General features: G+C 39.7%; 1 protein-coding gene across 1 annotated transcript in view; it reads left to right on the top strand.

The window, feature by feature from the left end:
• Positions 1-14,442, top strand: part of LARP4 (La ribonucleoprotein 4) — a 447,695-nt gene extending 433,253 nt beyond the window's left edge. The window contains exon 18 of the mRNA XM_053705530.1: positions 12,074-14,442. Within this exon, the coding sequence (XP_053561505.1) occupies positions 12,074-12,406 (333 nt within the window). The 3' untranslated portion in view covers positions 12,407-14,442. The remainder of the gene's footprint in view (positions 1-12,073) is intronic.
• The last annotated feature ends 2,138 nt before the right edge of the window (positions 14,443-16,580 follow it).

Here is a 16,580-nt window from a genome sequence, read left to right as displayed (position 1 = left end):
ATAGAAAGCCTGAGAAAGTTCACTCTGTCTTTTTACACAGGCCCCTGTGAGGAGTGACATCCTCTCAAACTTTGTGAATCGTCTGACTGCAGGATGAATAGAATGCAGGTAAGTGCCTTTTGTTCTTCTGGGGCTAGAAGGCTGGCACTAATGTGGTTTAGGACTCTAGCATTATCCTGTTATTTATTTGGGACACAAACCCCTTACTATGGGTGTTTCTGGCAGCGTGCAGGCACTATAGAGTTTTTCGGGACTTAAGGGTTATTCTCCTGCAACGCATGGAGTTAATACTTTTTGAGACTCACTCTAAAATTATGTATATTCTGTTTTTGGCGCCATTGTTATGTGTAGGAGACTAGGACTCTATGCGTGTGGTGCATGGAAACTTTGTAGGGCTACTGTTTATCCGTTAAACACAGCATAGGGTGTGAAAGAGGAGCAGCGTTTTTCTGCTCGGATTTTATTTATTTTTTTCCCAAATGGTGAGAGAGTAAATTCGGCTTAGTAGTGGCAGGATGAAGCACTATTTTTGCTTGCTTCATCTCCATGCCGTTCTAGGTATATCTCTGCCTTCTGTTTTCTTACAATAGGAGGAACCGCGCCATTTTGGGAAGTCTCTCAAAGCAAGCGCTCTGAGTTTTCTATAGCCCCGGCTTGGTTCCGGTTGTGATCGAAACAGTAATCCTTTAGCTCAGTGTCTGAATCGGCTCAGTTAGTGCAGAGTCGGAATAGACCCGGGTTATTGTGAGGATTATTTCTATGTCCTGAGTCAGGACAATGGCCTCAAATGATCTGATATTGAGCTAGTCAAACATTTTTAAGTGTAACACTCGGATATTATTTAACAGTCCGTTTTTGTGGAGTTTAATTGCACTTAGTTTTAATTTTTTAGGTATTCCCCTGTAGTTCTGCTAATCAACCAGGGTGATTTGCAATTCTGCTTACAGCACAATTAATGCTGGGGATATATATATGTATATATATATATGTGTGTGTGTAAGAGGGATCTGTTCCTAAGAAAACAAGTTTTTCTTGTCCCTATGTAACAATAAAGCTTTGTTTTGTTAGTTTTTCTGATAAACTGCAATACTAAATATCTCCCTAGCACAATGGTTAGCACTACTGCTTATGGTGCTGGATACCTGGGTGCGATACCTGCTAGATACTCATCTATTATGGATATATCTTTATAACTATATTTGTATATGTTAATAGTGCTACCTAAATATGCCTTTCAGATCTCATTATACTGGGGCGAATTTTAAATGATATTTTCTTCAGTCTCATGTCTCCCAGGATGATGCTGTTCAGGCAATGCCACCGCTTCTCCTTACTTGTCCCTAGCCTCTATGGTGTCACATGCAGTGCCCTGCGGTTCCTCTCATTCTCCTGGAGAAGTGTTTTTGTTTACTGATTTGTAACTCAGCTATTTTTTGTGGTATCTGCAGTTCTGTCTTCTTTTCCTTACATCAGGGAAAATTCAGGAGGACATTTACTTTTTCAGATAGTAAGGTTTCTGCTTATTCTGTAAGTGGATCGCCCCCTCTCCTAGACTGGTGAGGAGGTTCCGCTGGTTCTTAATGGAAATTTCAGATTTGAGCAGTATAGTTCCTTCATCTGATGCTGGAGTGGAATACTTCAGATGTATGCTTGCACTCCTCGTGTACTGTCAAAGGAGGTTTCTTCTGTTATGTGTGATCAGTCCACGGGTCATCATTACTTCTGGGATATAACTCCTCCCCAACAGGAAATGCAAGAGGACTCACCCAGCAGAGCTGCATACAGCTCCTCCCCTCTACGTCAGTCCCAGTCATTCTCTTGCACCCAACGACTAGATAGGATGTGTGAGAGGACTATGGTGATTATACTTAGTTTTTATGACTTCAATCAAAAGTTTGTTATTTTACAATAGCACCGGAGCGTGTTATTACTTCTCTGGCAGAGTTTGAGGAAGAATCTGCCAGAGTTTTTTACTATGATTTTAACCGGAGTAGTTAAGATCATATTGCTGTTCTCGGCCATCTGAGGGAGGTAAAGGCTTCAGATCAGGGGACAGCGGGCAGATGAATCTGCATTGAGGTATGTAGCAGTTTTTATTTTCTGAATGGTATTGATGAGAAAATCCTGCCATACCGTTAAAATGACATGTATGTATACACTTCAGTATTCTGGGGATGGTATTTCACCGGAACTACTCTGCTAAAGGTCACTAATACTTTTAATAACTATTTATCATGTTAAACGTTTTTGCTGGAATGTAGAATCGTTTACATTGCTGAGGTACTGTGTGAATAGATATTTGGGCATTATTTTCCACTTGGCAGTTTTTTGCTTGTAATTGTGACAGTTTCGTTTCTCTTCACTGCTGTGTGGGAGAGGGAGGGGCCGTTTTTGGCGCTCTTTACTACGCATCAAAAAATTCCAGTCAGTCACTTTTATTTTTCCTGCATGATCCGGTTCATCTCTGACAGATCTCAGGGGTCTTCAAACTTCTTTGAAGGGAGGTAACTTCTCTCAGCAGAGCTGTGAGAATTCTTATAGTGACTGTGCATAAAAACGTTGCTTTGTACTTTTTATGTCAAATTTAATTATTGTTATTTTACTAATGGGAACAAACCTTTGCTAAGAGTTGTGTTGTTTTAAAGTTTGATGCTATAACTGTTTTTCAGTTCATTATTTCAACTGTTATTTAATCGTTTAGTACCTCTTTGAGGCACAGTATTTTTTTGCTAAAAAAGATTATAACCAAGTTGTAAGTTTTTTGCTAGTGTGTTAAACATGTCTGACTCAGAGGAAGATATCTGTGTCATTTGTTCCAATGCCAAGGTGGAGCCCAATAGAAATTTATGTACTAACTGTATTGATGCTACTTTAAATAAAAGTCAATCTGTACAATGTGAACAAATTTCACCAAACAGCGAGGGGAGAGTTATGCCGACTAACTCGCCTCACGCGGCAGTACCTGCATCTCCCGCCCGGGAGGTGCGTGATATTATGGCGCCTAGTACATCTGGGCGGCCATTACAGATAACATTACAAGATATGGCTACTGTTATGACTGAAGTTTTGTCTAAATTACCAGAACTAAGAGGCAAGCGTGATCACTCTGGGGTGAGAACAGAGTGCGCTGACAATGCTAGGGCCATGTCTGATACTGCGTCACAGCTCGCAGAGCATGAGGACGGAGAGCTTCATTCTGTGGGTGACGGTTCTGATCCAAACAAATTGGACTCAGATATTTCAAATTTTAAATTTAAATTGGAGTACCTCTGTGTATTACTAGGGGAGGTCTTAGCAGCTCTTAACGATTGTAACACCGTTGCAATACCAGAGAAACTGTGTAGGTTGGATAAATACTTTGCGGTACCGGCGAGTACTGACGTTTTTCCTATACCTAAGAGACTAACTGAAATTGTTACTAAGGAGTGGGATAGACCCGGTGTGCCGTTCTCACCCCCTCCAATATTTAGAAAGATGTTCCCAATAGACGCCACCACTAGGGACTTATGGCAGACGGTCCCCAAGGTGGAGGGAGCAGTTTCTACTTTAGCTAAGCGTACCACTATCCCGGTGGAGGATAGCTGTGCTTTTTCAGATCCAATGGATAAAAAGTTAGAGGGTTACCTTAAGAAAATGTTTGTTCAACAAGGTTTTATATTACAACCCCTTGCATGTATCGCGCCGATTACGGCTGCGGCAGCATTTTGGATTGAGTCGCTGGAAGAGAACCTTAGTTCATCTACGCTAGACGACATTACGGACAGGCTTAGAGTCCTTAAACTAGCTAATTCTTTCATTTCGGAGGCCGTAGTACATTTAACTAAACTCACGGCTAAGAACTCAGGATTCGCCATACAGGCACGTAGGGCGCTGTGGCTAAAATCCTGGTCAGCTGATGTGACTTCTAAGTCCAAATTACTTAATATACCTTTCAAGGGGCAGTCTTTATTTGGGCCCGGTTTGAAAGAAATTATCGCTGACATTACAGGTGGTAAGGGCCACGCCCTACCTCAAGACAAAGCCAAAGCTAAGGCTAGACAGTCTAATTTTCGTCCCTTTCGGAATTTCAAAACAGGAGCAGCATCAACCTCCACTGCACCAAAACAGGAAGGAGCTGTTGCTCGTTACAGGCAAGGCTGGAAGCCTAACCAGTCCTGGAACAAGAGCAAGCAGGCCAGGAAACCTGCTGCTGCCCCAAAGACAGCATGAACCGAGAGCCCCCGATCCGGGACCGGATCTAGTGGGGGGCAGACTCTCTCTCTTTGCCCAGGCCTGGGCAAGAGATGTTCAGGACCCCTGGGCTCTAGAGATCATATCTCAGGGATACCTTCTAGACTTCAAATTATCTCCCCCAAGAGGGAGATTTCATCTGTCAAGGTTGTCAACAAACCAGATAAAGAAAGAAGCGTTTCTACGCTGCGTACAAGATCTGTTATTAATGGGAGTGATCCATCCGGTTCCACGGTCGGAACAAGGACAAGGGTTCTACTCAAACCTGTTTGTGGTTCCCAAAAAAGAGGGAACTTTCAGGCCAATCTTAGATTTAAAGATTCTAAACAAATTCCTAAGAGTTCCATCGTTCAAAATGGAAACTATTCGGACAATCTTACCCATGATCCAAGAGGGTCAGTACATGACCACAGTGGATTTAAAGGATGCTTACCTTCACATACCGATCCACAAAGATCATCACCGGTACCTAAGGTTTGCCTTCTTAGACAGGCACTACCAGTTTGTAGCTCTTCCATTCGGACTGGCTACGGCTCCAAGAATCTTCACAAAGGTTCTGGGTGCCCTTCTAGCGGTACTAAGACCGCGAGGGATTTCGGTAGCTCCGTACCTAGACGACATTCTAATACAAGCTTCAAGCTTTCAAACTGCCAAGTCTCATACAGAGTTAGTTCTGGCATTTCTAAGGTCGCATGGATGGAAGGTGAACGAAAAGAAGAGTTCTCTTTTTCCTCTCACAAGAGTTCCATTCTTGGGGACTCTTATAGATTCTGTAGAAATGAAGATTTACCTGACAGAAGACAGGTTAACAAAGCTTCAAAATGCATGCCGCGTCCTTCATTCCATTCAACACCCGTCAGTAGCTCAATGCATGGAGGTGATCGGCTTAATGGTAGCGGCAATGGACATAGTACCTTTTGCACGTCTACACCTCAGACCGCTGCAATTATGCATGCTAAGTCAGTGGAATGGGGATTACTCAGATTTGTCCCCTACTCTGAATCTGAATCAAGAGACCAGAAATTCTCTTCTATGGTGGCTTCATCGGCCACACCTGTCCAGGGGGATGCCATTCAGCAGGCCAGACTGGACAATTGTAACAACAGACGCCAGCCTACTAGGTTGGGGCGCTGTCTGGAATTCTCTGAAGGCTCAGGGACTATGGAATCAGGAGGAGAGTCTCCTTCCAATAAACATTCTGGAATTGAGAGCAGTTCTCAATGCCCTTCTGGCTTGGCCCCAGTTAACAACTCGGGGGTTCATCAGGTTTCAGTCGGACAACATCACGACTGTAGCTTACATCAACCATCAGGGAGGGACAAGAAGCTCCCTAGCAATGATGGAAGTATCAAAGATAATTCGCTGGGCAGAGTCTCACTCTTGCCACCTGTCAGCAATCCACATCCCGGGAGTGGAGAACTGGGAGGCGGATTTCTTGAGTCGCCAGACTTTTCATCCGGGGGAGTGGGAACTTCATCCGGAGATCTTTGCCCAAATACTTCGACGTTGGGGCAAACCAGAGATAGATCTCATGGCGTCTCGCCAGAACGCCAAACTTCCTCGCTACGGGTCCAGATCCAGGGATCCGGGAGCAGTTCTGATAGATGCTTTGACAGCACCTTGGAACTTCAGGATGGCTTATGTGTTTCCACCCTTCCCGCTGCTTCCTCGATTGATTGCCAAAATCAAACAGGAGAGAGCATCAGTAATTCTAATAGCACCTGCATGGCCACGCAGGACTTGGTATGCAGATCTGGTGGACATGTCATCCTGTCCGCCTTGGTCTCTACCTCTAAGACAGGACCTTCTGATACAGGGTCCATTCAAACATCAAAATCTAACTTCTCTGAAGCTGACTGCTTGGAAATTGAACGCTTGATTTTATCAAAACGTGGTTTTTCTGAGTCGGTTATTGATACCCTGATTCAGGCTAGGAAGCCTGTTACCAGAAGGATTTACCATAAAATATGGCGGAAATACCTATACTGGTGCGAATCCAAAGGTTACTCCTGGAGTAAGGTTAGGATCGCTAGGATATTGTCTTTTCTACAAGAAGGTTTAGAAAAGGGTTTATCAGCTAGTTCATTAAAGGGACAGATTTCAGCTCTGTCCATCTTGTTACACAGACGTCTGTCAGAAAATCCAGACGTCCAGTCCTTTTGTCAGGCTTTAGCTAGGATCAAGCCTGTATTTAAAGCTGTTGCTCCACCATGGAGTTTAAACTTAGTTCTTAACGTTTTACAGGGTGTTCCGTTTGAACCCCTTCATTCCATTGATATAAAAATGTTATCTTGGAAAGTTCTGTTTTTAATGGCTATTTCCTCGGCTCGAAGAGTCTCTGAGTTATCAGCCTTACATTGTGATTCCCCTTATCTGATTTTTCACTCAGACAAGGTAGTTCTGCGTACTAAACCTGGGTTCTTACCTAAGGTAGTCACTAACAGGAACATCAATCAAGAGATTGTTGTACCATCCTTGTGTCCAAATCCTTCTTCAAAGAAGGAACGTCTTCTACACAATCTGGATGTAGTTCGTGCCCTCAAGTTCTACTTGCAGGCAACTAAAGATTTTCGCCAAACTTCTTCCTTGTTTGTCGTTTACTCTGGACAGAGGAGAGGTCAAAAAGCTTCTGCTACCTCTCTCTCTTTTTGGCTTCGTAGCATAATACGTTTAGCCTATGAGACTGCTGGACAGCAGCCTCCTGAAAGAATTACAGCTCACTCCACTAGAGCTGTGGCTTCCACTTGGGCCTTTAAGAATGAGGCCTCTGTTGAACAGATTTGCAAGGCTGCAACTTGGTCTTCGCTTCATACTTTTTCCAAATTTTACAAATTTGACACTTTTGCTTCTTCGGAGGCTATTTTTGGGAGAAAGGTTCTTCAGGCAGTGGTTCCTTCTATATAATGAGCCTGCCTATCCCTCCCGTCATCCGTGTACTTTTGCTTTGGTATTGGTATCCCAGAAGTAATGATGACCCGTGGACTGATCACACATAACAGAAGAAAACATAATTTATGCTTACCTGATAAATTCCTTTCTTCTGTTGTGTGATCAGTCCACGGCCCGCCCTGTTTAAGGCAGGTAGATATCTTTTAAATTATACTCCAGTCACCACTTCACCCTTGGTTACTCCTTTCTCGTTGATTCTTGGTCGAATGACTGGGACTGACGTAGAGGGGAGGAGCTGTATGCAGCTCTGCTGGGTGAGTCCTCTTGCATTTCCTGTTGGGGAGGAGTTATATCCCAGAAGTAATGATGACCCGTGGACTGATCACACAACAGAAGAAAGGAATTTATCAGGTAAGCATAAATTATGTTTTTAGCTACCTGGTCGACTGATACTCCTGTCGTCAAGTCTTGGAAGTTTTATAAACTTTATCAGTTTCTACGATTTTTTTTTTTCTTCCTAGGTGTTTCTAGTCATGCTATACAGGAATGGGAGGTACTGGAGATACCTTTCCCTCTGTTTCCCGTCCTTTAAGGGGCTTTTCTGTCGCTGGCTCCTTTTAAGTGCTTTTTTGGGTCCTTAGATAAAAGGACAGATAGCTCTACATGCTATGCACTGTGACTGACCTCTGAAGCAGCCCAAGGGTTGCAGGTTCGAGCCTCAGCGAGGTCCACTCAGCGTTTCATTTCCTGAGATGGATAAATGTGCGGCGCCTTGAGACCCTTTCTGGTGTTTAGCCGTGGTTTACAATGCAGAGTACTATTACATTGTATTTAGAAGCTGGAGTTTAATTGTTCTTTCAGAGCATCGGACTGTCTTAAAGTTGCTGTACTAGCCTGCTGATATCTGTTGTGGCTTAGTGGTTAGCAAGCCTGGCTTGAAGATTCATGTCTTAGAGCGTGTGTCCTTTAAATATTTAACAAATCAGCAGGTCTTTAAGGCCTTTGGGCTGATTTATTAGTCAGCGAAGAAACCTACCTGTTGCTCAGTGATTAAGCCTAGGTTCATAGCTCTGTAGCGGTAGCTTTAATGGTTTAGTTTTTTACAATTCCACACTTCTGATTTTTCCTTTCAAGGTTGAGTTTTTGTTGGATTTGATCTGGCAGAATTATCCTTCTTCCACATGTCAAGATAGTAGGACTGAAGGAAGATTTGTTTTTTCCTTTTTCTGCAGGGTTTGTCAGGTCTTAGTTTCCATATGATCTCAGTTTAATCTAAGATTTCCTCCCTTGGGCAGATTTCTCCTTCTAGAGTATCTGCTGTCCAGTTTGGATGGGAGGTTTTCCTTGAACTGAGTTCAAGATCTTCATCTTAAGTTCAGGATCATGTGATCGCAGGCATCCTTGCCAAATTTTCTGGTGTTTTTTTTTCCTTAGGAATCACTCTTGCATATTTAATTCCTCTGTTTCTCTACCTTCACGAGTTATCGTAATCTAGCAGGAAAAAGAGCAGATTAATATTTTAGCGCCTGTGTGGCCTCGCAGGATCTGGTATGATGACCTAAAGTAATGCTCTCCTTTCCCTCTGGGGAGACTGTTTTTGAGTAAGGACCTTCTGAATAGGGGCCATTCCTTCTCTGTATTTTTATCTTCTCTAAAGCCTACTGCTTGGATATTGATCGCTTAGTTGGTCTAAGCATGGTTTTCTACCTCGGTCTTTAAGACCATGTTTCAGGCTTGCATGCCAATTCATAGGAGGTTTATAGCATTTAGCGTAAATATCTTATTGGATTGAATCCAAGGTTTTCTCTTGGAGTTGGATTAGGATTCCTGGTAATTGTCTTTCTCCAAGAAGGCTTGGACGGTACCCTCAGGTGTCCGATTTCTGTCTTACACATTCTGCTATATAGGTGTCTCATGGACGTGGTAAATGTACAATATGTCTACCATTAACAATGAGTGTTAATAGACCAATCTCAATTGGAAGAGCCAAGTTATGTTATTACTGGCTGTTCAATCTTTTTGTCAGGCCTGGGTCAGCGTCAGGCCTGTGTTAAATCAGTTGCTCCACTTAGGAGTCTTAACCTTGTTCTTTTAGCCTGGCATTAGGCTCTGTTTGAGCCTATACATTCCTTAGATATTAAGATATTATCTTGGAAGGTTTTTTCTACTAAGAGAGTCTCTGAACTCTCGGCGTTGCTTTATGGTCTCCTTATTTTATCTTTTCCAAATAAGGTGGCTCTGCGTTTTAAGTTAGTTTTCCTTCCTAGAGTGGTTTCAATTGGGTATACTGGTCAGGAAATAGTTGTACCCTATTCCTTTTTCTCTTAAGGAGGGTTTGTTCCACAAGCTAGTTTTGGTGCGTGCGCAGACGTTCTTTTTGCAGGTGCTAAGGTCTTCAGTTTGTTTTTTGTTTTGTTTGTCTTTTGTTTTGTTTTTTGTTTTGTTTGTTTCTCTGGTAAACGAAAGGGTCAGAGAACTATGGTTCATTTCCATTCGCTCTGGCTGAAGAGTTTTTCATTTGACTTATGTCACTTCTGGATTTTAGCCTCATGAGAGAGTCATGGCTCATTCCTTGAGGGCTGGTTCTTTTTTCTTTTGAACTATGCATTCCTTTTCTATACTTATAAAGTTGGCATGTTGCTTCTGCTGAGGCTTACTTTGGGAGAAAGGGTTGTTTTGTTTTTTTAGGCATTGGTGCCTTTGGTTTAGGTTACCTATCTTGTCCCTCCCTTATCTGTGTCCTCTAGCTTGGGTATTGATTCCCAACAGTAATTGATGATGATCCGTGGACTCACCATGTCATTAGAAAGAAAATTAAATTTATGCTTACCTGAGTCCACGGCCCGCCCTGTTTTTTCAGACATTTTTTTGTTATATAAAACTCAGGCACCTCTGCACCTTGTGTTGCTTCCTTTCTCTTCTTTCCCTTTGGTCGAATGACTGGGGGATTGTGGGTAGTAAGTGATATTTAACAGCTTTGCTGTTGCGCTCTTTGCCGTCTCCTGCTGGCCAGGAGTGATATTCTCAACAGTAATTGATGATGATCCGTGGACTCACCGTGTCGAGAGAGAAATAAATTTATCAGGTAAGCAAAAATTTTGTTTTTCCTTATCCTCAGCTTGAACTACTGAGAGGGTGGGGGAAGTGGGAGGGATAGTTAATGCTTTGTTTGGTGTGTCTTTGCCACCTCCTGGTAGCCTAAGTGATGTAATTTCTATAGGTAATTGATTAATTTGTGGACTCTCACTGTGAAGAAAGAAGTTTTTATCAGATAAGCATAAATTCTTATGTCAGACTGGTTTCCAGTAATGCGGCAGGGGTTTTAAGGGCTCTGGGAATTTAGGGATCTTTGCCAGGAGTGGAATTCCCATGTGTAATGGATTGTGCGCTTTTACCACCATGAAATAAATTTAATTTATTAGGTAAGCATAAATTATATATCATTTATTTTTTTTTTTTTAAGTATTCTTACTTTACAGCAATTTTTCCACACCTGCCTGAACTTTTGCAAGTACTGTAAATGAACATATGTGTAGGCTCTGGGAGCACCACAAGAGTGCTAGAAAGCTTGACATACACATCCAGGCATAACGGATAACTAGTGCTGATCTGGTAGGGAGATGGAGAAAACAGAAGTAATAACGGTTTAGAGATCTAAGTTACAAACATTGCAGTGAGGAGTGGTAAATGCTTACTATCCACCAGAAAGGAAGTGTTACAAGATTAATAGGTATACATCTAAAGGGACAGGAAATCTTCTTCTTTTTTTTTTATGATTCAGATAAAGCATGCAATTTTAAACAAATTTGCAATATTCTTCTATTATCTATTTTGCTTCCTACTCTTGGTATTCTTTGTTAAAAAGCATACTGAGGTAGGCTCACTACTGAGAGCTAGCTGCTGATTGGTAGTGGCATATATATATATGCCTGACGTGCTCAGCTAGCTCCCAGTAGTGCATTACTGCTCCTTCTATAAAGGATATTAGGAGAATGAAGCAAAGTTGATAATATATCTAAATTAGAAAGTTGTTTTAAACATGTGTGCATTGGCTAAATCATGAAAGAAACCTTTTTGGTTTTCATGTCCCTTTAAGATTATTAACAATCCGTTATAGATTGACTGTCAACTCAGGACAGGACAAAAGTCCATTGACAACTGTAATGTTTAGCTAACCTCACCAACAGTTCAATAAGGCCACTCACCTCAACTCAGACTGAGGATCTGTAGTGTTAAACATAATGCCATTCCTATATTTAGGAGATATGTCTGATATTGAGGTGCTGTAAGAGCACTTAAAGGGACAGTATACACCATTTTTTATATAACTGCATGTGATAGACACTTCTATAAAGGATATGCACAATACTGACCTAAAAATCTAGTAAAAAACCTTTTTAAAACTTAGAAGCTCCTATTTTAGCACGGTTGATGAGGTTATACTGGCACACCCAGTGAAAGGGGCTGTGAAAACATTAATAGCAGGCACTCAGTTTTCAGGAATTTTTGTGAACAAATAATTGGCCAGAATATTGCTGCCAAGGCTTGTGTGCACAAGAGCTCTAGCCTAGTAAAAGGACTCCTTATCCAAAGAATTTTGTGGAACCATGTTGGATGGCACAAACTTGTAGGGTATTTGTATTGCATGGTTTGATACTATGACGTTTGATCCTGCTTGTCGCAGTGGAAATGCAATGCCAGAGGACTTCTAAACAATTGTTATTGCTCTCATGAGGTGCGAGTCTCCCTCCCTTGACTAACTTGTCTTTACTCTTAGAGGATTTCCTCAATAATTGATCCAAAAACTGTAACCATAAGTGTGAAAGGAAATACATTTGTACACTTAGCAATATGTAATGATAATAATGTAATCTGTGTTACACTTAAAGGAAACTACAAATATGTTTATGGGGATATTTAGCACATTGATTTTTCCTGTTCATTATATTTTTAGGAACCCAGGAAACTAAGTTATGCTGAAGTATGTCAGAAGCCGCCTAAAGAGCAAACTCAAGTTCCTGTACAGCCACTTCGTGAACTACGTTCAAATATCACAACCCCTGCCAAAAATGAAGAAAACTGTATTCCTGAGAAAAGCCTTGAAAAGTCCCATGAAAAACTTGATGGGAAGGCAAAAGATCCTCCTGTGCATCGCAGCAATGGCACACAAAGAGGTGGTGCAGGGAAAATCAGGGAACAGAGACGCCAGTATGGACGCAGGTCTTCACCTCAGGGAACTAAGCGTAATGGCAAGGAGCAATATGTGCCACCAAGATCACCAAAGTAAAAACTTATTGTATTTAAAACTGGACTTAAGTGCAGGAGTTGAGACAGACTATATCTGAAATATTCAGAAGCTCTATGCATTGACTGTACAAAGTATAGCGAATGCAAATTCAAAATTCATCTCCTGTGAAACTGCGAAGAGGTGGAAAGCTCCAATTGTGATTATGTGATTAAGATTTGTTGGAGTTTTGTTTGTTTTTGTCTTTCTTCCCCCCCCCCCCTTCCATATTTTTTTTTTATTATTATTTAAAAATATATAACTTTTTAAGTTGTGGGGGTTTCCTGTCTGCTAACAGTTTCAGATTGTGATAAACTGTGTACGACAGAAAGGTAAACAAAAAAGAATATTTTTGGAAAATAATTGAAAAAAAAAATATATATATATATAGAAATTACACTTTTTTAAATCTCTTTCAGTTTTTGCTGATAATATATGTATGCCATTTGGGCCCTGAAAGTAGAAACCATGGATTTAATCTGCAGTCTGTGTATTTTAAAAGAATTGTGGCCCAGTCAAAGTTTGTGATGGATTATAACAAGGATGTTATATAGTATACATTTCTATCTATCTTGAGATTAGGTTTGCCCTTTGATCTCACTAAGCTTAACTTTGATTTTTTCTTTTCGTTAATACTTCAGAATGAAATGAACTAAAAAATTAAAAAAGCTTAGTTAAAGCAAGGACCTGAGTTTCTGAAGAAAAAAATCACAAAAAGCAAGCTTTGTTTATTATTGGACATTTATTTGTTATTCCTTGTTCCGACATCTGGCATTTCTCTTTTGCTTCGTTTAATGATCTAATCTGCAAATGCAGGTTGTGTATGTAATATGTAAGTATTTTTTGAGAAAGGGCTATGCATAACTGACCTATGATTTCACATGGTTAATTAATTTTCTCATTGGAATGGTGGAATGGTATATAATGTTAATATAGGTATCCTATATCAGTGAAAAACTTAACGCCTTTGCTACATACTTTTGCTAAAGCAATATGATTTTTGTTTTCCCAATCAGATGGCTGTGGCCTTTTTTTTCCTCCTTGTAAGAATGCTTAATGTATTCCTCTTTTTTATTGTTTCTTTAAACGGGGCCTATTTAGAAGCTAGAAATAGGTGCGCTATACAATCTTTGTCAACACATGGGGTTAGCAGGTTTAGCATTACTCTCCAACTTCTTGTGCTAATCATATGTTCCATTCTGTCAGAACTTCTTAGAAAAGAAACTCTTTGAGGTGTTATGCCCTGTGGTGCTTTAAAGTTCTGTCTTGTGTTTTATGTATGTATATGTATATGTGTGTGTGTTATGGGTAAAGTCTGAAATCCGGGTAATCCTAAGATTACTTGGGCAAAGCTGACATTACCCAAGCGCTCTGGGAAAAGCTTGAAGTAATGTAATTCCACCATCTACACTATTTTTATTTTTTTTGCCTCTACCTGGGGAGTTGAAGGAAGGCGCCCTGCTGATCCTCTGGCATCCACCCCAAGTGCCCCCTTTGAACGCCCCCCCCCCCCCTCAGACGGAGGCAAAAAAGATAGTGAAGATGTGTGCATTACAGTGCATCGTATATATGTTGTGATAAGGTGATTCGATGCACTCTGAGATCTATCATTCTACATAGGGCTTTACCCACAGCCGTTTGGGTAATGTCAGCTTTACCTGGGTAATGCTAGAATTACCCAATTTCGGACTTTACTCGCAATCTATTAATTTTTTTATTTGGATAGTCAGATCATCACAGTTTCAACGTTGCGTAACTTGTCAAGGATTTTCAGACTATTTTTGCTCATCAGCTTGCATGCAATCAAAGTGCAAGCAGAGGAGAGGACCTGTTTGTGTCATTCAAGAATAGTGGGACCTCATTCTTAATATTGAAAAGGTGTAATATGGCATCTTCAAAAATAATTTAGGGCCTCTGATGCAGGACTTTAAACCTTCATTTGAGAAATAGTACTTGAGTATTTCTATAACAATTGTACAATGTATTTTTTTTTTTATAGATGTAAAAAATAAATTTTCATTGATTGTGACTTGAAGAAATACTATAATGTAAAGTGATTAATATGTGAAATGACAAGGATGCTTTGTGTTTTTAGTAATGTATAGCTTTTTTTTTTCTTGGAGAAAATCTTAATTTCCTGTACAGTAAATGCTTATCATGTGTAACTTGGTTTTCCAGCATAAGCTATACATAATAAGTATCTCCCTATAACTGAAGTATTTATTTAAACCTCCTGTACAATTTTTTTTTTTTTAATTTTTTTTTTTTTTTTTTTTTTGCCCTCTATGAATGGAGGCTGTCAACGCAAACATGAGGCTGTGAAACTATTTAGAAATGTGTACAAATGTCTGCAAATTTGATTGTTGCATGACAAGCACACAGCTTACATAGGCTGGCTGCTAACTCAATCATATTCACCAAATATATTCTCAGGCGACTACAGATATTAATTTGTTTTAACGTGTTAACTATTTTGTTTTATGTGATTCTAGAATTATAGCGAAGTGTCCTTTTTCTTGTCATATTGGACATAAACTGTTAAACTAAAGATTGCTTCCCTCATATCTGTCCAAAATTATCTAAACAATACAAACCCCTTCATTGGCGTAATTTGTAAGCATAGGTTTCTAGTGATGCCTTTTTGTGTAATTGTGCTTAACCTTTTATTCATGTTAGCATTTCCATCACTAAAATGAAAACCTCTGTCAATGTTAAAAGCCTACAGTCTGCATCTAATATGATGCAATATTACATTCCTTTTTGTGCTCTTAAACCAGACAAGTGCTATATTTAGGATCTGAAAGTTACCTATTAAATATTTTAAACTTTTTGTATGTAGAGAATTCATACATATTATTCAAAATATTTGGGTTTGTAAAATGCACTGTTGTCTGTGGACAGTACTAGTTGAGGGAAATGCTTCTTGTTTTATATATTCTTTTCATTTAAGTCTCCATTCTTTGTTTTTGCAGTTTTATTCTGGAACATTCACACTTGCGCTTTTTTCTTTTTTTTTTTTTTTTTTTTCTTTTTTTTATCTATTATACATTGTGTTTGGGCTTCCTGTACCCATAGTACCATAGAGATGTCAGCTTTGTATAATCTAAATCTGTTAACATAAATGATCCAGGAAAAAAAAGAATGACCCACAAATGGGAATCTTTACTCTGTTTACGTGAACCTGTTTAACATTTATAAAAATACTCACCATAACTTTGTTAGCCTACAAATCTGTTTCATTATAACTTATCTTGGCATTCTGAAGTGTGTTGTGTAGAGACACATTATGAATGTATATAGTCTATATACAATTATATAAACATATTACATATATATATATATATATACATATATATATATATATATATATATATATATATATATATATATATATATATATATATATATATATATATTGATTTTGTGTCTTTTTTTTTTTTCTCTCCCAAGGTTCGTTTCCTGTCATTGCTCTAATTCATCATTTGTTAATTAAGTTCTTGGTTTAAATGTTATCATACAATAAATGTATTCTGTTTTGGACATTGCCAAGGTGCTATGAAATATTGACATAACACAGAATTAGAAAAATAAAGCTGATTCAAAAGGCTGTTTTGTTTCTACATCTTATTGTACCTTTCTGGAGTATTAAAAATAAATTGTTGAGGGGGGGAATTAACCATTTTGTTCTTTATTTTGCTTCAAAAAAATGATTCCTCTCCTGTGTTCTTTTCCTATTTCTTTTTAATGATACGATGAGTCCATGGATCATCTTAATTACTATTGGGAATACCACTCCTGCAGGAGGCAACAAAGAGCACCACAGCAAAGCTGTTAAATATCACCTCCCTTCCCTCCCAACCCAGTCATTCTCTTTGCCTACCTTAAGTGCAAGGAGGTGGTAAATTAAGTGTTAGAAAAAGATCTATCAAGAGCTTTATTATTTTTAAAAAGTAGTACAGGATTGTGCTGCTTTGTTCTGGGGTGTAGCGTAGTCCATATCAGTCTCTTCAGTAGAGCAGTGGTGGCTTTAGAGCAATGGGAACTTGTGGGAAATAATTCTCACTGCGCCAACCATACATTTATGCTGCCCTAATCCTGATAGTCTGAATAGCATTACTCAGACCTTATCTTTTATCCACATGGCTATGTGAGGGAGAGGACCTCTCAAACCTGGTGA

Source organism: Bombina bombina, chromosome 3 (assembly GCF_027579735.1).
Source record: "Bombina bombina isolate aBomBom1 chromosome 3, aBomBom1.pri, whole genome shotgun sequence".
In the NCBI taxonomy this organism is placed as follows: Eukaryota; Metazoa; Chordata; class Amphibia; order Anura; family Bombinatoridae; genus Bombina; species Bombina bombina.
Note: the sequence above shows the minus strand (reverse complement) of the source record. Positions and strands in the feature narration are given on the sequence as shown.